This window comes from Crocodylus siamensis, chromosome 11 (genome assembly GCF_052110815.1).
Source record: "Crocodylus siamensis isolate JL-2025a chromosome 11, ASM5211081v1, whole genome shotgun sequence".
Classification (NCBI taxonomy): domain Eukaryota; kingdom Metazoa; phylum Chordata; order Crocodylia; family Crocodylidae; genus Crocodylus; species Crocodylus siamensis.
The window spans coordinates 1,322,114-1,348,450 of NC_143405.1; the positions used below are offsets into that span (position 1 = coordinate 1,322,114).

Below are 26,337 nucleotides of genomic sequence, written 5' to 3' on the forward strand. Positions count from 1 at the left end.
ACTACAGCAAAAAAGTTTAGCAGTTTAGTTGTTATTAAGCAAGGGCCCGCATACCAGCTTCAGTGAAAGGTTTCCCCTGGTTCATATTTCCATAAATGCCTGGGTGCCTGCTATTGACTTGGTGGCAGGAGAGACCAGCCCAGCAAGGCACCTGAGGCAGTGTTGCAGAAACTCCCCTTGATGCCAGTTCTTCTGATCGCTTGCAGTCATTCGTTGGACCTCTGCATCCTTTCCCTGTGAGGTCTTTTTAGAGGCTGCTCCTCTAGCAGCCTGGACTGTAGAGTGGACGTTCCTGTGAGGAGCTCTGGATCAGCAGCAGAACGTAACCGAGTGACCCGGTGGTTATACTGTTGCTGACAGATATGGGCAAAAGTGCATCAAAAATGCATGTAGGCAGAGGAAAGCCAATTCCCAGTGCCCTGTCTAATGCTGTGAACAGGCAGTCCTGCTGGGATGACTGTGTCACGCAGACGTGGTAGTGTTCTCTCACCAGGTCATTGTGTTTGCAGCTCTGCCCTGTACCTGGGCACCCTTCAGTTTGCTCAGAGCCAAGGAAGCTTAAGCCAGAGCTCACCCCTGGGCCTTCCTGGCACATGCCCTAGGTATGAGTTCGCGGTCTCATGTCCCAGATGCCTTAGATCCCCGAGACGATGTCAGCCACCTCAAGCCTCCCAGTAAGTTAATGACCCCCAGAACTCCTACCTTGTGCATGGGTTCCTCTTCACAGGCACAACAGTGAACAGAGACTGGACGCACGCATTCTGCAAGCCTTGCAAGGACCAGTCACATTGCATCAGTTAGCGCAAGACTTGTGCAGACCTAGACAAAACAGCAGGTGCCAATCTTACCTCCTGCCTCCACCTCTTCGCCGTTCTAAAATGCTCCTTGTGTTTCGGTGAGAGTCCTTTCGAGAGTCCATGATCCCTCCCTGTGGCTTCTCTTCTTAATGGTGACTGATCCTCAGAGTTTAACCAGCCTCTCGCCTCTGGTCTGGTGCATAGGGAGGGTTGACACCACCCTGGAGACAGCGCTCGGCGTGTGCACCTAAACATCCAGCAGAACAGTGATATGTAAGGGTTTCCAAAATCGCCTCAGAGAACTTGGACCTGGTGATGTTGCATCTATCTTTGGATGAGGCTAAAAATAGAGGTTCATTTGTGTTTATTAATAAAATAATTAATCAATGGCAATCTTCACATCAAATACAAAGAACCGTATTTTAGGTTCGGTCACATTTTAAACTATTTTTGTTGAACTTTGGTTATGTATGCTGGTAAAGAAGAATTTGTTGGGAGAGCTGTTATTCTTTAAATATGCTCATTTATTTTTTTTTTCACATGGAGCCAAACAGCTGGTGGTAAAATAGATGCCAGTTTATTCTGGGCAAAGATGTAGTTTATAATTCATAGTATGAAGTAAAACAGAAAAACTTCATTAATAGAAATACACCTGAAGAAATCTCCTATGCTTTCAAGGTTTGTTAGTGATAGTCCAACTAATAAACCATTGCTCATATTTGGAACTTTTCAGCTTGCAAGTGAGATTTATATTTAAACTGAATGCTTGCATTTTACAGTCTAAAATGCTTTTATGAGAAGCAGCTAACTATTCATGGCTAATTTAGTTTTATTCCTCTATCCTGCTTCTGGAAAGTTCCTCTTTCTCATTTTATCATTAGGTAGTAATTAGTATTCAAGGGAAATTGGTCTTAATATATTAATATTGGTTAAGTGCCTTTAGACCTGTACCAAAGCCAATGTCTTATTGGAAAATGTAATTGGGGATTCTGTGTATGTAATTAATTGAATTACAATTAAGAACTTTCATTAAGCAATACACTAGTACATTAAAGTAATAAGGGGATGTTTTTGCAATGCAGTTAACCTTGTATTTTTGTTTTATTGGGAAAATACAGATGTGCTTGCTCTTGAAGATGTCATTTTGATTGTATTTAAGTAGCCGTGCTAGAGCTAGTGTTTCTGGAATACCTTTAATGCCAAGAGTTTACCATTTTCGTGTGCCAGTGAATGCCTAGTCTTTGAGGAGGAGGATCTGCCTCGGTCCTGATGACTCCTTGGGCATCTTGCTTGGAAGTTCCTAGACCCAACCCTCCATTCTTTGCTGCTTGCTTCTTTCACCATTTGAAAGTGAGCCATGCACCCAGGAGAGAAGGTTGACTTTTACGCTTCGTCGTGCAGTCCACCGCCCGAACTGCATCCACGTCGTACTAGCAGAAGGGGATGCCAGTGATCTTGAAGTAATCTCAGTTTTGCATATGGGCAAAGACCTTATATCTGAACTGGTTCTGGAGTGCTAAGCACAGACGGTCCTTGTTGGTCCCTTGCAGCCTTGCAAGGGTGCCCAGCAGATTTTTGGGCAGCGCTGTGAAAGCCTAGAAAGATCAGAGAATAGCTGCTCTCATTCTGCACTCCAGGTGATCCCTAGAAAGAAAGAAGATCAGGATTACATGCCTCTTCTTTCTTTCTAGGAATCACCTGTCTTTTTTTTGCTGAACTCATGGTCAGTGTATAGGCAATGGACCTCTCTGGAGCCTTTCTTAGTGTTTTCCTCCCTGCCCCATGATGACAGAAGCCTGCTGTAGGAATCACAATGAAAAACTCGTTTCTTTTCCTGGCACTCTTCCTAGTGGTCTTCCTTGGTGCTCTGTTTCTCCAGTGCCTAGCCTCAGCTTTTCTCACTTCTCATTTCTGCTGCTTTTATACAGAAAACCCCCCAAGTCATTTGTGGCAGTTTAACTTCACAGAGCCAGCTCTCGTTAGATAGGTAATGAAATGATAGCAATACAAAGGTATTTGTGAACTTAGCATCTTTGTCCTTTAGAAACCATTTTTTAAAGGACTATGTTTTTTTAAATAGAAATCTGTTCTCCCAGTAACAGGAGTAGTGTCTGGCTTCAGAAGAATTGCTGGATAGGCTCTTGGTCTAAATAATAGACCTGGAGAGTCCACTTTAGCTGATTGCCTTGCCAAGCAGAAGCTTTTACATTCAAAAGCCACATTGTGATCTCCATTACAAATGCCCTGACAGGCCTGTAAATATTTGACAGGTTTATTCACAGCTGCTTGCATGTGGAAAGTATTTTTTATGATGTTGCCTCCAATCAGCTTTTGGAGATGGCTCTTTCCTCCATTGCTGAATTCCTTCAGTCTCCGAGACATTCTTATAAAGCTGCAGGGGAAGGAGCAATATGCCAAGTTCTATAGTCAGGTTTTTTCCCTGCAGGGCATTTATCTCTGTTGTAACTGATATTACTGCTATTATCCAATGCACCCTCAGGGGTCTTAGTGTCTTGCCATCTTCAGACAGATGATCTGTTCTGATGGTGGAATTCCTGGCTTCTGTCCCATGAGCAATAACGATAGAAATCCTACAGACCTGAATCTTAAACTGTTCCATGCATGTAAAACCAAATTAGCAAAGGTAACCGTGATTCACAGAGGGTCTGGAATACTTCCACTGCAGTCTACCTTCATGGAGCTTGCTTAACTCAGCAGTTGTCCTTCATCCTTTAAAAACTGACAGAATATTCAAATATTAAAATCTAGTGGAGATTAATACTCATTGGGGTATATTGCTAGTGTTAACGTTCATAATGTGTTCTGAGAAACTGTTGATGGGAGACGCTAGGAGAAGAGTGTGCATTGGAGCCATTTCGTACTTCAGGAACTATTTAATGCTTAAGGAACATAAAGTGATTCTGTTCCCCGACCATTAAAATACTGCTCCCCCCTGGGTAGAACGTGGCAAATAGCTAATGGTGTATACTGCAGCATACCAAAGCTTAGCGTAAGAAGTAAAACCTTTGAGAGAATTCTGTATTTGACTGAAAACATGAGAAGGGTTTCAGAAGGCAGAAGGTTAATTACCCTCCAGGGCCAATCCAGAATTAACCTGGAACCGGACTGGGGCAGTGGGGTTAATATCCCTATTGCCGTTATAGGTGGGTTGGTGGTTTCCAAACGAAGAATACCACTGTTGACTCATCTGCCGCAGTCCCTGTGGCACCAGAGTGTTCCTTGGTGACTGCCTATCGAATACACACCCAGCCAGACCATGCTTAGCTAGGCATCGGATGCAATGCAGATGATATGGCTTCAGGCGGTAATATACTTGACCATGTAATATTGCTGTTCTGTGGGTTGTATCAAAATGTTATGGATGAAATGCTGCAATGTTAAAGCGCAACTGGGTAATTTAAGTGGCAGCTTTAAATTGGCATTTCACTAGTTTTATCTCTTGAACTCAGTCCTTTAACTTATTTTTCTAGTCAGTTTTCTTTTTATTCTGAGGCAATCTGTTCCATTACTGCCCTTCTTGCTTTCCTCCCTAGCACCTTTTAAGCCATAGGGTTTCTTAGATGCTTTTAAGTGCACCAAAAGTTTGACATATCTCATTGTATCTTTGAAGTACTGCAGCATGAGAGTTTGACATGATACATTATGATAATCCATAGTATAGAGACATTAACACAGGGGTCTTTGACAAAATACATTGTAATGTCTCTGAAGGAGCCATTACAATTTATCTTGTCATTCTCTAGCATGGCATGGTTACAGTATTAAGAGGGTGTGCACACATTCGCATACTTATATGGACCATTTCATTGGACTTGAAAAAAAAAATACCGAATGATACAGTCCTGTTTGTAATTGTAATACCAGGAAGCTAATATGTGTGTTGCGGGGGACATTGCTAGTCTAATTCTTTCACACAAGGTGGGGAATGGGGAAGGCTGCTGGGCCAGTGTCTTTGTAAAATGTTTCTCTTGATACATACTCTAAAATATACTTTTAAAGTATGTAGTTTTAGGATCCTGACTTCACTGCAGGTGGTGGGAGCAGGGCGTAGTACAGAGAGGAGAATCTGGCTGTGGATTCACAAACTGAAAAGGGGAACACTTTTTCCTAGGGCAAAAGATATTGAGTATAAGGTTTAATTCCCCTCCTCCCCACAGGTCTAGACTGATCCTGGCTGTTGCTGTGATGTTAGCACCTGCTAAAAGAAATAGGTGGTAGTTCTAAATCCCAAATTATCCACATTAAAAGGAAGCCTGCTTCTGAATCAGCCGTGTGCGTTTGACACGTGCCGTAGCTTTCCTCTCCTGGGAGCTGCTGCCTTCCCTATCATAAACAAACAATCCCCTCGTTGCCAGAATCCAAATATGGAAACTTACTCTAGTTTCACTATGACTTGAAATCCCCAAATGGCATATGAATTTACACCACTAGAGTAGGAGGTCAATGCAGGAAGCATTAGTGTGTTGAGCCGGCTCCAACTACATAAGTCTTGAACAGAATTAATATATAGGAATTGACAAGCCTTTTGCTGGTTATACTGTAGCTTTAAGACCTCTAGTAAAATTCTGTCGTCTCATCTGCCCATTATTAAAATTTCAGCAAAATATAAAGTTTTCATTAATCTCCCACAGCAAATTTAGGAGTGTGAACTGGCAGTTGTTTCGCTTTTAGGACTACATTAGCTGGTGTATTAAACAAAATGTGTCATTCTTCAGTATCTTCTGCAAGAAGCTAAATCAATTTTCAATCATATTTATGCACCACTTTATCTAAAAGCATCTGAATTATCATTTAGAGCCACGATGCTTTATTAGCAGCTGGCATAAAAATTACTCTGTAAAAAATTATGTCACGTTATAGTAATTTTTAAATTGGTGTTAATCCAACATCATAAAATGTAAAAATCTTAAAAGCGTGTTATATTTTTCAGTAATTGGCATTTTGGCTTAATGAGATGTTACCTTTTGTAAAGCTAGTACCTGCAGCAGTAATGAGAATACCAATCGGTAAATAAAATGATTTCTTCATATAGGCCTCACAATACAAGGATGAAGGCACTGCCCGGATTGTCAGGCACATGAGAGTTTTAATGGATTCAGGGGGAATGTAAAGAAGTAAATATGACAGTTAAATCCCACAATGGTAAAATATTAAAGTGGACTAAAGCTGAATTGCTAGATAGATCCCAGTGTCCGGTAGCATCAGTACGTTGTGTTACCAGGAATGCTGGATGTGTAAAACGTAGCCCCCTTCAGCCCAGAACAGTCTGGCACTGGTTCTCCTGGTTCAGGCACGTATGCACTTTTGGCAAAACCATTCCTGGATTAGAAGACCCATGCAGAGTCCCTGCTGTGAAGCAGAGGCAGGGTAGTGTGAACACAGCCACTGGGCATGAGAGATCTTTCACTTAGGGCATGTCCAGGAGATGTGTTAACGTGCACTAAAAATGGTGAAATTAGGCTAATCGCACCTACATTTGATACCTGCAAATGCAGGCATGATTAGTTAAAAGCACATTAATGCGCGTGTAGATGTAATCCGGCATTAACTTTAGTGCTGGGTTTGCCCAACCACTAGGGGCACATGGCAGGGCTGCAGGGACTTGGCACGAACTTCAGTAACTTTAGTGCCAAGGGCACTAAATTTAGTCCCAAGTCTCTGCATGTGTAGATACCTGCCAAAAATTGCTTAATGCGCATTAAATTTAGTCACATTTAAATGCACATGTAGACCTGCCCGTAGAGAAGTTTTGCTTTAGGATATGATTGCATCTTAATGGAACCTGCCATCATGGTTTTCCACAGATTTTTTTTGTGTGGCAATTAAAAAAAATTAAACCTATTTTTTTAATATATGATATTCATAGTGAGTTTATATTTTTGCTTTTGATCCAAGTATAGGATCCGCTTCTATCTTCAGATACATGGATACTGAAGCTGTTTTTCTTAAAAAGATCTGCTAGCATCACCATGTACACCTCAGCTAGTACCGCATTTGTAATTGCAAGACAATCTCAGTGTTCTGGTTTAAGTTGCGTATGCTATATTTTAAGTCAAATTTTTTTTTTTTTTGCAGGTTCGAGAGGAGAAGAGATATCAGAAGAAGATCCTCAGATCGATATAGCTACAGTTCAAGATATGCTTAGTAGCCACCATTACAAGTCCTTCAAAGTCAGCATGATCCACAGGCTTCGATTCACCACTGATGTTCAGTTAGGTAAATCCATCTACACTATAAAGCTAAGGAAAATAAGTAGCTGTTGCAAGCAACTGTTTGTCCATCTTGGACACTTTTAACTTTCCTATCACAGCACTGTCTGTTTTACCATAAATCTATTGTTTAATATGGCTAATAATATTTCTGCAGCAAGCCCCCCACATTCTCTTAGCACAGTTAGAAGAGCATTTTTATTCCCTCTAATCAGCTTGCGCATATTCCTTCTACAAGAAGACCATTGCTGATTTCCCCCCTCCCCTCTTTTGTCTCTGTTTCCCAAAGGAAAACTTATTGTTGACTGAACTTCTTAAAATCAGTCCCTGCAAAATTAGGAAACCTGTTTATCAGACCAAAAGATTTTTATAGCCCAGTAGAATGCTGAAGTGGAACAAAATATAGCTGCCATTCTATAATGGTTTTAATATGAGCCTTTCTACTCTTCTAAATGCTCTGCAAAACCTGAAAGCTAAGGGATGACAGGATTTTAATAAAAAAGCCATTCAATAATTTTTAAGCAATAATGGAGCTTTTATAGGCTCGAGTTTAAATTGTGCAAATTTGATTAATGATGCATAGATAAGTGAACTATGACACTCTTGCAAATACTTTATATTAAAAAATGATTCAGCACTAAAATATTTAGTGCCGCAATGCTTACAAAATACATTTCTGTAATGTTCAGTGAGACAATCATAGCTTTAAGGTGGGGAAATGTTTCCATTATTTATTATCTACAGTCTCTTCATTACCACAACTCTAAACATATGTAAAAATGATATTCCCCTGAAAATATGTACATTGGAGGCTTTTTCAGTTCATTTTGAACTGTCTTGTTAAGGAAGGATTTATATGCTGGCATTGAAGTAGGACAGTGTTAGGCATGTTTTCTGCTCTTGAGCAAACTATCTGGGTGTGATAGTTTGCTTCCAGTGGAGTTTGACTCACTGTATCTGGAAGCTGTCATAAATGAGAGCTTGAAAAGGTCATGACAGATCACTAAAGATAAATGGTTAAGGGAGAATAGCTGTTACAGGAAACAAATGGCCAAACCTGTTTAGCAGAGACAGAGCTGACCCTGTCCACTAGTGTAAGGACCATAAACTTCCCTTTCTCCCCCGATTTGTACTACCCTATGTATGTACATATTTTTTAACAGCTCTACAAGTAGCAATATGTTTGTATGTTCCAGCACTACATTAAAAACTCCAATCGGGTATTAATTATAAGGACAAATGGAAAATGTCAGAAACCCCAAGGAAGGATATATGAATTGTATGTCCTTAGGTTTTCTTGTGCTAGGGTTCTTTAGTTGATTCTTGTAGCACTGTCATTAAAAATAAGCCTTCCAGGTCAGCTGGGATTAGTACTGATGAGAGTTAAATGTGCTAATCCTCTTGCTGCGGGGCAGAATAAACTCCATTGAATCCAGCAGGTGAGAGCCCAGTGCATTGAGTAGTCCAAGTTTAGGGTCATTTGTTGCCAAACAGCTTATTGCTGGTCGGCTGCAAAGAGTTTTCCTTGCAGTATGTTTAACTGTCAATCATATTGCATAACAGCAATAATTAAGTGACAGCTTTTCCTGAGGGGGAAAAAAAACTGTTTCCTGGGGGCATTCAGAATCTGAAGTCATTAGGTGACCCCTTGTATTGACTGTATTGATTTTCTTGGTGGTATTACGTGAACATATGCACGAGCCAGCAAACACTGGGCTGCAGAGTGGCTGCATTTAAAAACATCCTTCCGTTTCCACTAGTCATCTCACTTGCGGTTTACAAATACTCCCTGAAAGCAATAGAAACTTTCAAAAGGGAAGGATCTGTGTATGCATGGTGGTGCTTCAGTCATCATGGACAATGAACTGAGCAGCTTGGCTTTACTTTCACACTGTTCACTTTGCAGAACATGGGGAATGTCCTGTTTTATTTATTTACTTCTGAAAATAAGAAGAGTTTTGTTGGAACCTGTGATATAAGGCAACAAATGGACAGAAATACCATTCCATAAACAGTTTATGAAATAGGGGGCTAGCGTAGTGCCGTCTAAAATCTAATGTCTTTATATATTGGGCGGCAGATCTGTAAATTTTGTCAGTTCTTACTAGAATCACCTGTACAAAACCGCCCATAAGGAGATACACCCTTGAATAGAGCTGCCTTATTTAAAGCCTGCTGCTAGAGACGATGCTACAAAGTACATTTGTGCACAAGTGTTGTGTGCTCTTTATTTTTAAAACTCTGAGAAATGCAGGTCTCTTAAGGCAAGTCAGAGAATCTGAAACCAGGTTTACCAAGAGATCTGGAGTAAAACTCTGGAGTGTGTCCTGTCCTCTGCACCTGTGTGTAATTCTTCTTGATGGTAAAGGGAGTTATGTAAATATCAAGGGAGAAATGACCGGTCTGTGACTGACATTTTTTATTGGAGCTGAAAGCTTTAGTCATGGCAGTTTCAAGGTCTGGGTTTTTATGTTTAACTCATGTCACATTATAATGCACATGTACCATACTGTCAACATTTCTACTCGGTTTCAAACATGCTGTAAGGAAAAAAGATTTATTAATGTACTATTTTATCAAAACTAAAGAAGGCATGTTGATCTGAAAAATTACTGCTGGCCAAGTCCATCAAAAAATGGCCAGTTACAGACCCCAACAAAGAAAACAAGAACGAAGCAGTCTTGCTAGACTGCTATATTTATAAAAAAACTCTCTTGATAAAATGGATGAATTAAGGAAAATTGTAGAGGGATAATACTTTTTGCCTTGATTGTGAGTGTGACTAATTCAGCCTGTAAAGCAGGCTGCAAAAGCTTTAAGCTGTAGCTAATACTCTCCAGATTTTTGGGTTCAAATCCATGCAGATTGCAAGCACAATAACACAAAAAGGACAACATTGACAAAGAATGTGCTCCTGTGGATGTGGGCACGCTAAGGCAAATGATGCCAAGATACAGAAATAATGGATGAAGTATACAGCAACAATTTGCAGATAAAAATAATAGAAGTTAAAGTGTATTTTACATGATAAAAGAAAGATGAAAGAGGAGGAAAGTCTGTTACATCTGAGATGGTTACAAAATCCATGCTTTGTGAAGTAGCCTCTGTTGAAAAGATTGATGCAATGGGGAGTGACCTTGGCTTGGAGCAGGAGCTGGTGATGTATGTATGAGCATCTCTCTGCTAAATGGACCCAGATTTGTAGCACTAATATACATGGAAGCCCAGAACCAAACTCAGTATGGCAATAAATCAACAGCCACTTTGGGTGTCATTTCTGGTTTATATTCCACTATTGTTCTATCACTTTAATTCATGTCACTATCATCTGTTCATCTGGAACAGTTTTATATAATTTTCCAGTGGAGTTACCTGACAAATCCTATCAAATTAACAAGGTACATTAACAATATTGACTGACTGTGTGAATTCTGGAGTTGCAGGACCATACAATGAAATTTTTAAAAGCATATTTCTAGTGGTGGGGCTTTTTTCCCCTTTTTGAGAACAGAGTGAGGATAAAGGTTTATCCTCATGAAGCATCTTTCTCATTTATTTGTAAAAATGAAAAGGAGCTACCATTTCAAATATTATTTTTCCTGAGCTGTAGAAAACATTTAGATTTTGAATAAATAACAGTTACAGTGAAAGAATAAATAAAATGGGTTGGTACAATCTTTCAGACGTGAAATCTCCTAACAGAATCAGTGTCAGATATAGCTTCCGCCTGTTCAGATTATCTAACACTTCTAGTATCAACTGGACTCTGGACGGTGCCTAATTGAAATCTGGTATCTCTGATATAAAGCATGTCTAATGACAAATTGTGGTATCTGATTAAACAAAAAATTAAGACTTGTTTGTGGCATTGCAGGAAGCTGTTGTAATGGCCAGGGTTAAAATGAAAGTTACCTTTTATTTAGTGGAAAGGACTGCAGCAGTGCACCTGATGTACATGTCTGCCTCTGGCTGGCTGTGTATCTTGGTTTTACATGCGATTAAAATACAAATGCAATGGCTGCAAGACCTGTGCAGCTGGCTGATTTTGAAAAATCACATGGGGTTAATTTTTGAGGGAGAACGTGGAGGACATTTTATTTGTTTTTAAATTTGGGATCATATTTTTCTTTATGTCCTGCTCCGGCCAAATCAGGCATATATTTTCTAAAGTATTTTAGCCAAAATTCTCAGGAGGAAAAAGGTTATCTCTGCTGGTTTTACAGAGGTAGCAGTTACATGCTGTTTTAAATACTTCGTATACTTTTGCTTTATTTTGCCTATTTCATCATGACTTTGACCGATCCCTCCTGACCTAAAAATGTAATTTCATTTAATGCTCCACATGGGTCTCACTATGAAAAGCATATTGAGAGGTCTGTTCAGTCATGTCAACAGATACCTGGTAATTGTAAACTAAACAATGACCCTCTATATTCTTCAGTGCCGCATAGCAAGGCTGTTGCTTTGTAATACTGTCATAAAGGCTGCTATAAATTGCAAAGCGTATCCCAGGGTAGGTTCCAGCACAGTGTCAACTTTCAGCCAGCTCCCACGGAGCCCCAGATCAATGGCAAAGCTGTTCTTGCCCAAGTTCAAGAAAGCCAAGTGAAGTAGTAATACCGTTAGCCTCTCTTGTTCTCGCTCTCTAGATGCATCTGTTACAGGTTTCTATATTGCCTGCTCAGACTGTGGCATGTCAGCATGCCCTCTGTGCATCCAGGTCAGCCCAGACACTGCAGCACTGAGTCGGAGCCATCTGGGGAAGCCCTTGTTCAGAAATAAAAGCCTTCTGTGCCAGAAGCTACAGAATCCCCAGCTTGCATTCAAGACGGCCTAATTAGAGCTGGCTCTAAAATGCTCAGGCTGTAAAAACACACACGATCCTCGGAACCGAGCGTTCTCATCTGGAAGCCTGTTCGGATAAGTAGCAGGTAGTGGTACAATACTACCAGTGGATGTTGTCTTCCATGATAGTCGTGTATGGAATAGCAGTAATAAAAAAGTAGTAATGTCTTTATATAAACCTCACAATCCATTTAGCAAGCGCACTCAGAGCAGCTGTGCTTACATATTTGTGAAGTATGTTTTCCCTGAGACTCCTTTTTTTTGCTGGCGTTTTTTTCAGCAAGCTAGAAGGACAACACAGAGATTATGTATACAGTTTGATCATCACTTTGCTTTTGGCATCCAAAGCTCCTGCTCTTTCAGAAACCCCAAAAGGACAATACACTCTCAGCCTATTTTAAGATTTATAAAGTGTGTCAAATGGTTGATATGAAATCACTTAAACAGACCACTGTTGTGGCTTTCTGTTCCCTCTGATTCCAAGGTATCTCTGGAGACAAGGTGGAGATAGACCCTTGTACTAATCAGAAGGCCAGCACTAAGTTTTGGATTAAGCAGAAACCCATTTCAATCGATTCTGAATTCCTCTGCGCCTGTGACCTTGCAGAAGAAAAAAGCCCAAGTGAGTAGTCCTTTTTATTTATGTCCTCTCTCCTCTCCCTCTCTGCCTTTGTGTGCTAGATGCCAAGAGAATATATTGCCCCCATGTCCTTTTCTTTCTATACGTGTTTTATTCATTATATGAATTTCTGTTAATCAGACTCTATTCTCCTGTCAGGCATGTTATACACAGATACACACTGTGGGAGTGGTCTTTTAGCACTCCTCAGTGCAGCTTCAGAGTACACCCTACCCCAGCACCAGTATGGATGGAAGTGCTGTAGCAGAAACGTCATGTGGACATTTGGTTTCCCAGGGACAACTAGCAGCCGGACATCTTGTGCTGCCACTAGTTGTCCCTGGGGACCACCTGTGCCATGGCCTTTTGGCATGCAGCAGGTTACCCTGGGTGGGGTAGAGGAGGCTGGGACCAGCACTGGGCCGTCCCCAGCAGCCTCACCTGGGGTCCGGGGCTCAGAGCCTGGCCGTCAGCCACAGCATGGCTCTGGCCAGCCAGGCTCCAGGTTTTAGTGGCACAGCACACACTGTCCCCACATGTGCCACTCTTTCTTTTGGTGTGGGTTTTTTTCACCCCATATCTAGGGGTCCAAACCCCACGCTGCTCCCTTGCAGTAAGGAGAACAGCTGAATGTGTGGTATGTGGCACTGCAGACATGTCTGTGGCACCACATACTGCATGGCTGCACTCATCTGGACACGACCGTACTGTTTTTGCCAACTGAAGGTTTAACCCACAGCATGATAGTTGCACATTTCTCAACATTATTGCACTTGGTCTTGGATTTTCAGTGTAGCCCTTATAGAGGCAACAACTTGAATAGATGTAAAGGACTGTGTTCATAGAGTTAAATTTAGACCTGAAATAGTCAGGACATGGCAAGTCCAAAATAGCTCCAGTTACGGGGATAACACAGCTGGGATTGTGACCTAACTCTGAGAATTTGGCTTCAGCAAAACTTTGGCCACCTCTAAGGATTAGGGCAGTGAGGTTTTCCTCTGGAAGACCCAAACAGAATGAAAATGTTAGTATTGCACAAAACTCATGTTGCGAGTTTAAGGGCTGAAGGTTTGAGATTTGAATTGTGCTGTTAGTGATTTAAAAAAAGTAATTAACAGGACTACAAGTTCTTTATGCACAATAAAGAGGTGCTGCCGTGATGAGGACTTCGAGTCATAAGCAGGATGCAAAAGTACAGAGATTACAGAGACTGTCACTATAGATGTTGCAGATACTGTTATATATATGCTTTATTTGACTGTACTATAAGATGCCGTCTGGACCCTTTACCTGTGGTGTGACAGTGAGATAGCGAATTCTGTGGATTACATTTACTGGGTGATATGTTTATCATATTACTTTGGAGGGAAAAACTCACAGCCGCCCTAGATTCTGTCAAAAATTATATGAATCCTTCTCCTTGCCACACTTACTTCATTCTCTTCTGCTTCCACATCTCTGGACAAACCACTTTTCCTCTCCTCTGTCTTTCTACCAGTTTCTCCCGCTCACCTCAGCATCAGACATGCACTGAGAGGTGTTTCCAGTCAAATTGTCTAGCATTATTCCCATGTACTCAGAGCAGGAATCCACAGTATAGCTTCAGCAGCAGACCGGTCCTTCAGCAATACTGGATAAAATCCCTGAAGGCTTGACTTTCAGCCAGGCTCCAAGTGAAATTTTGCACCTGTAAATAAATACACCTCTAAGTTTGCATCTGGAAATCCAGCATGGAAAGCCCAGGTTTTTGTCTCAGAAATCATAGCCTTCATGCCCCCAGCAGACATCATACAGCCACTAACAGATTCTCTATCCCCAGATGTCCACGTGGTCTGTAGTTGGACCGCTGTTATCTTGTGGAGGTAGCCCGTGCCATGCAGTCTGGACAGCCGGTACCACTGCGCAGTGAAGTGCAGACACATCAACATAAAGAGCAAGGAGTTTTTTCAGCCTCCCAAGACTGTGATTGACTTCCACAGCCAGAGAGATGGTGGCCTTAAGCAGAGGGTTTTGTAGTGGATGCAGAAGGGAGATGTGGTGTTGGGGCTCCAATTCTATCTTTCACATCAGTCCCTATAATTGTCACACTGAAAATCTAGCATACTCTGAAACAGTGACAGTGACTCTTCCTGAAGTCTGCTGGTCTCCTCCAGGTTCACTAAAGACATACCAGAATGCATGTTTTAGGACAACACCAGAGATTTGTAGTGACAACCCAGAATTGATGCATCTGAGGGGCATGCTTAGCAACAGATCTGTATCCACTGAATTTTAAAAGAAAAGTTATTTTAGTGGCATAAAGGAGTGAAACTCACTATAGTTCCTAGGTTTTTTTTCTGTGATTTTTATCAGCATAGTGATATATGTTTGCAGCAGAGTTTACATCAAAAATTATTCTTGGGGCTTCCTTGAATGAATTACTGCAAAGAAAGAGAGGTTGAGTAAAGATAAGGCGTTTGAGTTCTGCAATATATTTTGTTTCCATGTTTTTATCTCTTGTAACACAAGCATGCTCCATCTAGCCTCTCAGAAGTGCACTGCAACATATTACAAACCCTGGTTATACAGCAGGTATGCAGTTATACTGGGTGGAAACTGCCTTCTCTCAGCAGACATTAATAGTTGGGCTTATGATAAAGCTGTGTATTGCTCCGCTAGGCTTCCTTCTCCATACTTCTGAATGAAAATCAGTGGTTCCAGGAACTTCCAAATATGGCCAGTTATTACCTTTATGCAAAATGCTGTTGTCAAAGCAGCTTGATCATCATGATCAGTGGAACTGAAGATACGCTCAGGACTTGATTGAAGGTATAAGGACAGCCAGTATGGCTAAGCTTTTGACTGGTCTCTGGGACTTGTGCAGTATGGACATCGCAGAAATGGCTAGAGTGCCACTTTGAAATGCTCTTTAAATACAAACTGGGTGTAAATGTGGCAGAGGTCAGTAAGGCTCCTTTCTGAGGCACTCAAAGTGCCCCCTATAAGGCAAACTCATGTGGTGAAGATTAATGGCCTTGTCCCTATGAGTGTTAAAGGACATGGAACTGTGCAACTTTAGTGAGCACGTTTTCAGTATTTACAGATGAACTGAAAGCGTTCTAGCAAGAAACCACAACTTCTCCAGCTCAGAAGTTCACACCACTTAGGGCTGCACCCACAGAAAGTCCAAATGCAGCTGTCCCCAGTTATTCAGAGTATCTTTAACATCTTGTTTGGGGGTGTGTTGGGGGTGTTGCCACAAGTGGCTGGTGATTTTTGTGTGCCTTGTGCTAAGCCAGGTATAGCATAAGAAGCTTTATTGACAAATTAAATCAGATTCCTTGCATTCAGACAGGGAGAAGTAGTAATGGCCTTACTCGCTAAATCAAATGCCATTAGAATCTGCAAGCGCTGTACACAAAGTGCTTGTTTAAATCAGGTTCAGTCTGATTATCAGAAAAGATTCTGCAGGTTTCGAATCTTGAAAGGAAGCATCCTATCATTAAGAAATAAGATTTAAACCTTAATGAAGTAGCTGTCATTTTTATAGCTGAAAAGAGCTCTGTATCTCAATTAAGTGTACATAATATAAAGTCTTAAGGAAGCAACATAATAGGTGTAATACAATTATAGCCCCTTGCAATAGTGTAATTTAAGGAAATCTGATTCTGTTAATGCCTCTTACTTTATTTGAACAAGGATAAAACTTCAGTGCAACAACCCATTGCCTGTTTTTAAAAGGTGCAGTATAGACAAAGTGTGAGCTCTGATTGATGCATGTGCTGCTGTCCCTCTTGCTGGTTAGGGTTACCACAACATCTGCAGAAGGAGAACACTGATCAAGCACTGAAGTTTTGTAAGGGATTAGTAGTTTTCAAGAAAGGCCTTTTGTAGAATTGAGGATAAATTAGTCTGGTGACGCTGTGGTCTCCAAATCAACTGAATCTTTTCCATTTGTAACTCTTTGACAAGGGTTGCAAAAGCCTGGTTTCTTCGCTAATGAAATTAAAACACTGAATAATGTTCCTTTATTATCCATATTTTTATTGAATAATGAGGCTCACGAGTGTTTGATCAACTATCCTTAATGCTAAGGTAGTTAAAACAAAGGCATTCTGTTCTATAGCTTGCAAATACATCGGTAACTTCAAGTTGTAATTTAATTGCCTGCATTGCACCCTGCAGCTTAAGATTTCCTTTAAATTCCTATTCCATTGTTGCACTGGGGCTTAACAGAATGTTAACCTGGTAATAGGCACAGGGCCTCCCCATTATATGTCTTGCTATCGAGCGGTTCTGCATGACTAGTTAAAGAAGATGGCAAGAAGATTAATGAAAGCAGCCTAATACAGAAGGGGGTAGGTACCTTTGCAAGACTTCTAGCGAGGAGATATTAGAACTGAACCAGAGCTTGGCTTTTTCTTTATCCTGTGACCTTTGAACCTGCCTTACTGTCGAGAGCTGCCAACAGAGCCGACATTTTGATTGATGTTGCTACACGAGTCAGTCTTTCCCATTGAATTCCACATCTGCACGAAAATAGCTTTTCCAGCAGAATTCATACTGGCTGTAAGTGATAGCCAAATTGATGGCTGAAATGCTTTTATGTAGTTTTCATTTAAAGCTAAAGGTATTTGATGTTTTAATTCAGTATCAAGTTCCTTTGGCTTATGTACATTGGGCAAAGCTCAGTTAATGAATTGGTTATTGGATTATGAAAGGGCTCGATTCCACAGTTTATAGCCTGTTTTGTTCAGTGTGTGTAGTATGGTGCAGCATTTCACAGTGCAGTGGGTTCTTTTAGAGCAGAGTAAAACTTGCTTCTCCATTTCATTCAAATGATCAATAACGTTTTGAAAAATTTTGTAGCCAGTGTCTTGTTCACAGGCGCTTTTGCTGCTGTGATGGCCACCCAGCACCTTTCCTGGCACCCCAAGTACTAGGGCAGTCTAAACAAAGGCCTGGCACTCGGGGCTCTTTGGTGACCTCACGGGAATTGTGAGAGCTGTTGTGTGAATGACACAGCTCTTGCACGATGTGGCTTTTATGCCAGTGACCAGAGTTATGGCCCTTTCCCTGGGCCAGGCAGTATCCGGAATAATAAATGAAGATGTTTATCTGACCAAGGGCAAGGCATAGGTTCTTGTTCAGGGGACTGAGGAATAGGTTTCTCTGAAAAAGCATCCATGGACTTTGGGCTCAGGGGGAAAAAAAGCTCTGAAGTATGTGATGTGAAGAAAGAAGATTAAAAAAGGATGCCATACTTGCATGTGCGAGATAAGCAAGCAAATGAACACAGGTGCACGTAACTGTCTGCCATTTTGTGCTGTATCCCACGCTGAGCTCAAACCTCTGCCCAAACTTCTGGAAGCCAGGCTGAGACCTGTGCCGGGTAACCGAGCGATTGTGCTGCTTGTATCGGGTCAGCCTGCTGTTACTTTCTTTGCACGACTGCTGAGGTCAGTCGATCACCTCCTGGAGGGGGGTGGCATCAGTTGTGTGAGGATTGATCCATCAGAGAAAGTTTTTTCCAAGGAAAGTAATCTAGTTTTGCCCATGTCACCGATGCAGTGGGTAGCCTGGTCGGTGCCTGACAGCTTAGCTCTGACGTGTTTACTTCTAGGTAAGAGAGATTCCTGCCCACGTACCAAACAGAACTGAGCTTAACTTATTAAATACATCCGTTATTGAATAGCCTTTTCATAAAAGTACTCTGGAGCACAATCAGGAGTGTGCGCTGCCTCATCCTTTTAACAAATATGTTTCGTAGCCCTATTAAAAGGGGTCTTCATCTATCCTGTCAAAGCTAGTCTGCTGGGGTTTTTTAGTTTAATTACACTATCCAATTAAAACTCCTTGCTGCATTTTGATTTGCTTCTCCTTGGGCTTGAGTGGATATGACATTTACAAGGCTCACCTTTCAAGCAGACAATAGCGTGATTGATGAGGTGCAGACGCAGTGAAGGAGGCGATTGCCATGTGGAAGCACTGCTTAGTGCATTTTGATTTATTTATCATCTCTTTCCAAAACAAGGCTGCTGGGGAAGAGGTTTTGGGCAACCCTGGGCGCCACCTCGGTTTTCAGAGCTCCTGCAAAAACCTTTGTTAGATTTCTGCTTTGATGTAATTTCATGAAGGATAAAAATACCAGACGTGAATAGCCGGCATAATTTGACGCAAAAGTAGTCACATGCTTAATTGCAGCTCTGCTTTCAAGAACCCTGGAAATGAGGCTTCTGCTATTAGTAGGGTTTCTTAAAGGGGCTGTAAGACAACACAAGGAAAAAGTGTCCCCAAAAGAATGGGCTCAACCACAGAAAGACAGCTCCCTGTCACACACATTTGGTGGGCACCATACTTACATGAAGGTCATTCATTCTCCCTGAGGCGATCCCTTGTTCTGAAAGGGACTTTACATGAGAGAGCCAGGGTGAAATCCCGACTTGCTCAAGTCTACAGGATTTTTACCAATGACTCGCTGGGGTTGACATTTCAGCTGTGGTTTCTGCTGTGGCCACTGCTTCTGAAATACAGATCACCTTCTGAAACGCACCTCTTCAGAGCGAGCATCATGCAGGGAGACGGGTTCCCTGGGCTTCAAACAGCTCTTCCAAACACAGGGGCCCTGAGCTTAATATCTGTTAACATGAGATGCTGTTGCGATGCAGAGACTGCTCAGACTTTAGTTTTCGTGGCCGTGAGAGAAATCCCGGCGCCTCACTTTACGATACCAAGGGTCCTGTGTTAAGAGGAAGAGACACGTGGTGGGCTGATGACTAGAATGAGCAACTGGGATCCCAGAAACCAGCACTCTGCCTGATGGTGCCACTGCCTCCTCGGGTGACTTTGGGCCAGTCACTTTGCCCCTCTGCTGTGTTTACCAAGCTGTAAATTGGGTTGAACACAGCCCCACCGTCCCCTGTATCACAGAACCGCTGCTCCTCTGCGGCCTTGGAGAACAGGCCAAGTAGTGCTCCGTCCCATAAGTGACTGCGCAGTAGGTTTTCCCACTGCACCCTGTGGAAGGTTTTGTGCGGCTGCCGAGATGACTACAGCAGTGATGTCGTAGCTGCATTTGGGCAGGACCAGGAGATCCCTCACAGGTCACCCTTGTGGGATATGTTGAGCCAGGACCATCACAAACCCAGTCCCTGCCCTGGCACTCTGGGATGAAAGGCAGAAATTGCTGGGAAAGGTGTCAGAACAGGACTCCATTTAAAGTGTTTTAAATACATTTACGTTTGTGTAGAAACACTGCCTCTGCCTTGTACACGTTACTTTCTTAAGTCTCTGCTTGTCTGCTGCTTTATTCTTAACTCTTTGTGGTCTCTTCTAAGCTTCCTGAGAGCAACAGAAGCTGGGGTTTGGCCCAGTTACAATATTAACTTTTGACATGGGGGGGAATTCTGATAATGTCAAATGAGGCCATAAGTATTTTCTTCTTCAGAGAGGCCTTTCTCCAGCTATTTATTCCACTAATAACTCTTAATTGTTGACTCCTGCCTTATGGCCCTGTAATGACAAAGCAATCATCAAGGTATAATAAAAAATTAACATAAATTTGCATGTTGCCATGTTTGTTTTCTATTTCCTCCAATTCATGAATATTCTTTTCATCCTTTACCTAATTAGCGGTCTAATTTATGCAGCTCGGAGTACGTAATTTTAAAAAGGGTAAAATTGGTGAAAGGAGATTGGTAATGGCTGAGCTCTGGAGAAAAAACAATTCTCTTCTTTCTTGTAGAAATCAGAGTCATTTGCTATGTGAGAAACGTGTGGGTTTTTTTTTCCAGACCATGTTCCCATTAAAAAGTGTTTCATTTCTTTGATAAAGAAGTGAAAAGTTGCTTTCACTCATGTGAGTGGAAGCAAAAGGCACTTTACATAACTATGGGGGGGGGTGTATCTATATAGCTATAGATATGTATGTGTGTATAGATAGATCTATAACTGTATAGATACACACACACACACACACACACACATATATCTATATGCATATGTGTATATAAAAATATATATCTTTCTACACACACACACACACACACGATTTCCAAAATTGTTTTTCAGAAATTTTGGGAAAGATTCCTCAATTACTGTAAAAGTTGAAATTCTACCAAAATCTGGTAACCCCATCATTCCAGAAAGTGCAGTTCAGCCATACAGCTCAGCTCCAACACACTGTAGATATGAGGAAACAGCAGTGTTTTCCTCCTCAAACATGGAGGAGAAACGCAGATGGGAAAAGGCAGTGACAGACCCATGTGCAGTGGTGCCGAGGCTTGCCAAAGGGGCATTGTTTATCCTGTAACTGGCCGCTCCTCTTGCCTCTTGGGTGAACAAAGTAGTATAAGAACCAAGTCACGCAGAATGTAAGGACTTAAAAAACAAAGCTGAAGGGGAAGCCTTCCTCTCCTCCAAATTAGCTTCATGTCCTCGGAGGCCTCGGTACGAATGAGACACACCCATTTTGTAATTCACATGGGGACTCATTAGCATTCTAAGGGTAGAAAAGATTGATCAAAGTATGGGATTAAGGTCAGAGGGCACCTACAACAGATAGATCTTCTTGGCCATGGAGAGGCTTGTGAGGGACCTGGCGAAGCAGAAGTTAAGCAGGAATAGGATCAGGATGCGTTGGTCACCGCTCTGCGTAGGAACGGAGCCTGGGAGGGGCCGGACACAGGGAGGGCCTGTCTGCGTGGAGGCAACTGCATCCTCAGGGCCAAGGTGACCATTATAAACTCAGCTGGGGCTGCAGGGGCAGCTTGAGTTTCCTTTTCTGGGCACGTGTAAACTCAGCATCAAATGGATGCTTCTGCTCATCAGCCCTCTAGTTACACTGAGGCTCCTGGGCTTGCTTGTTCTCTTGTGGTCTTGCAATGGTGGCTATTGAAACTGGACCAGGAGCCAGATTTGTGAGGACTTGTATTTTTGATGACAAATCTCTTTCATACATTGGATTTTTTTTCATTCCCATTGTTTTTAAATAAAATGTCGCTTGTTTCGCACAACGGTTTTTACACTGAGGCATCCTTGGAAGCATGGTAATGTTTCCTGTTGTCCAGCTGAGTTTTTTCTGGGTTTGTTTTCTGACATTCCAGAATTGACATTTCTGCCTGGCAGAGTGGTATTGTGCATGTGCTGCTGTCTTTGAAAGGTGCAGGGTCCGCTCTGGTATCTGCCTACATGCATGCAGCTTCCATCATCATAGTAGCCGTCTCTTTGTTCACAGCCTGTTGGAGAAACGGCACAGTTAGTCCATAGCATTTGTGGGCTCTGTCTGGTCTCTGTAATGTGGGTGTGTGTGTGTCTGTGCAGAATTTGCTATGAAAGGTGAAGTGGAAGGAAGTAATTTTGTGTTTTGTTCTAAAAGTGGCGCAGTCCAGGATCCTTCATAGCTTGTGTGGCAGCAAGTGCCAGAGTCTATGTCCAGCTCCTCAGTGACACCTGCCAGCCTCCCTTGCTGGTCAGGAGAGCTGGTGTTCTGATGGGGTGTATCACGGGGCGGTCATGGCATAGAGGAGATCCCAGTGACCAGGCCAGACCATGGCCCTCAGAGGACTCTGATATCAGGACAGGGTTACCATGCAGACATCTGCTGCTGTTTATACCCGGGAGGACGGTGCTGAGGCGTCCATCTCCGCGGTCTTTGGCTGTCTATCTTGCTGTGTGTTGCAGGCTAGCGTGTTGGCAGCAAGGTTGTGTTTGGGGCAGGATCAGTGAATCCCCACCTGGATTTCCTGGCTCTGTTGCTGCTGCAGTGGACCACACCCAGGTCTCAACATCCACCTCTTTGGAGGGTTGGCGATCCACATGCAAGTGATGAGGCTTCACCTGTCTCTTGCCACTGCAAATACTCCTGTGGTCCCATGCGAAGGCAGGGAAGGGCAGCACCAGAGATACGTGGCGAGAGCAGAACACATTCACCTTGACATGTGGAAGGGCAGCAAAAAATGATTTAAAATAATCAGATTCATCTGAGCTGTTCACCTGGGCTGTCCTCTGAACTGGAGTTACGAGCCCGGGAGATGCTGCCTGCACTCTTGTTGCTTGTCACCAGATATTCTTTATATAGAAATATAAAAATATTGAAACTCGTATCGATCGCTGAATTATCAACGGGTGACGTTCTATTGGAAAGAGGGCTTTGAACCGTACATCACATATTTAAGTACTCTTAGAAATGGAAATCAATCCATCCCTTGCAATTCATAAATTCCATCTGGCCAGAAAAGTAACAAAACAAAGTGCCAGCTGATGGTTTCAGTGAACTAATATTTCACACAGTAAGCAGTATAATGCAGACATGGAAACACATAAACATAGGGCCATAATGGGGCTTTCTAAAGAAAAGTCTTTTTGGCTTTTGTTCTCTAAATACCTGTCAGTGCATATAAATCGTGGGCCTGGCCTGCATTGTTGATGGCACAAATACTTCACCACAGACCGGCTGGCAGGTCTCTGTGCTGAAATGGGGAGGGAGCACCAGGGTTGCCGTTTTATTCACTCCAAGAGCCCACGGTGCCAGAATTCCTTCGAGGGCTGCACCAAAAGCTTAGTGCAGTTCTCCCTGTCGTGCTGTCTCCACTGATGCACTCCTCCTGTGGCTGGGGAGAGGCCGGCAGTGGAGCGTGAACGGTGCATGGCACCTGCGGCGCTTTCCCAGCTGGCTGCAAGGAGCGGGTCCCCTTGAGCACGGGGGCTGGGTAAGCTGCTCTCCACACCTGGCACCCCGTGGGCATGCCTGCATCCTGCACAGCACACAGCCAGGGCTTAGCGCTGGGCTGTCTTCGTGCATTTGATCTGTTGCATCGAGAAGCCCAGTTCTTTTCCAGGGTGTTTTCCAGAGGTTTTTCCAGTACAATGTGAACTTGCTTTTCTCAGGGCAGCCAAGCGCTAGCCTGTTTCCATCTCTCACATTTAAGAGGCTTCCTTTGAAGGGTTATTACTGGCATCCTCTGCTGTAACTGCCATTGAAAGGGTTGACTCTTTCAAATCCCAAAATAGGTGCTTGAAATGAAGTTCTTGGGGCTCCCACTACAGAAAGGATGTGAACACATTAGAGAGAGAGTCCAGTGAAGGGCAATAAAAATGGTTGGGAGGCTAGGGGACAGGACCTGTGAGGAGAGGCTGAGGGAACTGGGCTGATTTAGTTGCAGAAGAAAAAGCCGAGGGGGGATTTGATAGCAGCCTTCACCTCCCTGCAGGGGGGCTGCAAAGAGGATGGAGCTGAACAGTTCTCAGTGGGGGCAAATGACAGAACAGGGAGCAATGGGCTCACGCTGCAGCAAAGGAAGCTGAGGTTAGTTATTAGGAAGCACTTTTTCACTAAGAGGGTGGTGAAGCACTGGGACAGGCTCCCCAGAGAGGTGGTGGGATCTCCATCCTTGGAGGTGTTTAAGACCTGCATAGACAGAGCGCTGGCTGGGATGATGTAGTTGGGGCTGGTCCAGCTCTGAGGAGGGGGTTGGTCTAGATGTGACCTCCTGAGCTCCCTTCAACCCTCCTTTTCTATGATTCCATGTTCTGCTTCTGTCAGCTGGATCTGTGCCACTGCTGGAAGAAGGACAAATCACGGGTTTAAGAGACGGGGATGCTGGACAAGGTTTCTCTGCACCCATCAGAAGCCAGCCTACAAAGTCACTTAATTTCCTTCTTCCTGCTTTGCGGGGTGGCAGCCTTGCTCGTCACCTACTCCTGGCAATAGCCTCAGGGCCTGAGAAAGGTGCACTGGTAGTGATCTGTTCAGAATCCTCCCTCTGCGTCTTGTGGCCTGCGTGTCTCCTCTGGAGCAGAAGCAGCCCTCTAAAGCTACCCTTTCCCCCGGGATGCCATGGTCATGGTCATGGTTTGGTCTGTCACATGTGTTGTGAGAGGAAAGAGAAGGAAGAACCCTGAGGAATTCAGGTAACTTGTCCTGAGGCCAGGCAGTGCTTGTAGCACGTCTCTCGCACTTGTGCTGAGGACGCAGCTGAAACAGGAACCCACTCCATGCTGGGCACAGGCAGATGTGTGGTGTAAGACTGCCCCTGCCCTGCAGCACTTACAGTCAAGTAGACAAGAGAAGCTAAGGGGGGCAGGACAGAGCCAGAGGAGTGTGACATGATTTACCTAGGCCGACAGCCCTCCAAACAGCCGGCCTGCCTTGGCTGCACCGCAGAGGGAGCTGTGTGCCCTGCAGACAAGAGAAAGGCAAACCTGGAAGGAGAGGCTGCAGGCCCAGCCACAGGAATCTGGTGCATGGAGCAATTAAAAAGACCGTCCGTTCACCCCTGGTGAGGAGAGTCCTCTGGGCTTCCAGCCTGCGGTCCCTGGCACCTTTTGTTTCCTGACGCTCATTTGTATAACGATCTGTAAAACTCCGGCGTGTAACATCAGCTGGTACACGAGGAAGCTGTAAACACTGATAACTCGCCAGGGTTTGTCATGTCTCTGTGAGCAGCGTGTGCGCACACGTGCGCTCTTGGAATGCTAAAAGATGCTGAATTCAGTCCCGAGCAGGAGCGAGCCGTGAATACATTAGCATGCTGATTAGCTTGCCGCCAAGAATTCCAGCATTTTTAGTACTGCCAGAGCTTCGTTTGTCAAATGATTTAAAGTCTTTTTTTAATTATTAGCCAATTTTTCAATAGAGAATTTATATGCCTGATTAGTGCATTATAATGGTGTTTAATTAACATGCCACGATAAAATACTGAGGTCTCGCGTTTGTTGGTCACAGATTCCTAGCGTATCTCAGTTTACTTTGGGAAATCTGAACAATCGGATAATGTAAATAAGACATTGGATGAGGTTTCCTGCTGGAAGAGGCGAATTTACCATTGCAGCTTTGCCCTTTGATCTGAAGTGAATGAAATGAGAACTGATGGAGACGCCTTGCGTCAGGAGGGTGCTGGGTTTCTGCTCAAATCCTCAAATGCCCAGGCAAGCAAAGGCTGTTATGCCCTTTGCCTGGTGGACAGCCCGGGCCTATCCATTAGCACATGACTAAGGAGCACGATTTAGTTTAGTTTTGCCTTGTCCCCCATGTCAGTGGCAGGATTCCTGCTGGGAAAGAGCGGTTGTGTGGTGGCGTTTCTACCAAGGTTTTGCTCGTTTTAAAATCACAGCACTGTTTTATTTTGCCTCGAGTAGCTGGTTATTTTATTGTTACAGTGATAATTCTGGGGTTAATTGGCCTTTTATTTTAAGTATAACACTTATCTCCTGCATGCGATGATTATACAGTGGATAGTTTCACAAAGTAGTTCTAATGCAGCAGTTTAACTGAAATATGGTCTAGGGCTGAACGGGACCTAACTAGCCATTTGATAGATTTTTGCATTCCCTACAGTGGGATGTGATGGGAAAATGAACTTTATCGAAAGACGTTCAGCTGCTCCTGTGTAAGCCACCACTTGCCTTAAATTGAAATGACATGAGAAGCCTGTCAGCATTTCATGGATTCCTTCTGTTGTGCCGATGGTACGCTAAGATCACCATCTGTGTTTTTCTTTTGTCAAGCGCACGAGCTTTGCTGAAACTTGAGGAGTGTTCTGAACATGATTTTTTTTTTTTTATCTTTCCAGGTCATGCAATATTTAAACTTACATATTTACAAAATCATGACTACAAGCACCTCTACTTTGAATCAGATGCTGCTACTGTCAATGAAATCGTACTAAAGGTAGGCTCTGAATTTTGCCATGGCCCAAAATGCTCAGAGTTTTACCACTCGCTAGATGCAAGAGCTGGAAATACCCAGACAGCTCTAGAAATGTGTGACTGGTAGGGAGCTTCAGCAGTGTTTGAGGACCTTGCACATGGTTGCTGCTGAACAGTCTGGCTTTGTACACTGTATTTGTGTTGCAGGAGTCTGGGGGGT

The 26,337-nt window shown here is 43.1% G+C and overlaps 1 protein-coding gene across 2 annotated transcripts in view; it reads left to right on the top strand.

The window, feature by feature from the left end:
* Positions 1 to 26,337, top strand: part of MAPKAP1 (MAPK associated protein 1) — a 135,332-nt gene that overhangs the window by 105,759 nt on the left and 3,236 nt on the right. For both annotated transcript variants that reach the window (XM_090022890.1, XM_090022891.1), the window contains 3 exons: positions 6,894 to 7,034; positions 12,357 to 12,494; positions 26,042 to 26,139. In XM_090022890.1, the coding sequence (XP_089879016.1) occupies positions 6,894 to 7,034; positions 12,357 to 12,494; positions 26,042 to 26,139 (377 nt within the window). The remainder of the gene's footprint in view (positions 1 to 6,893; positions 7,035 to 12,356; positions 12,495 to 26,041; positions 26,140 to 26,337) is intronic.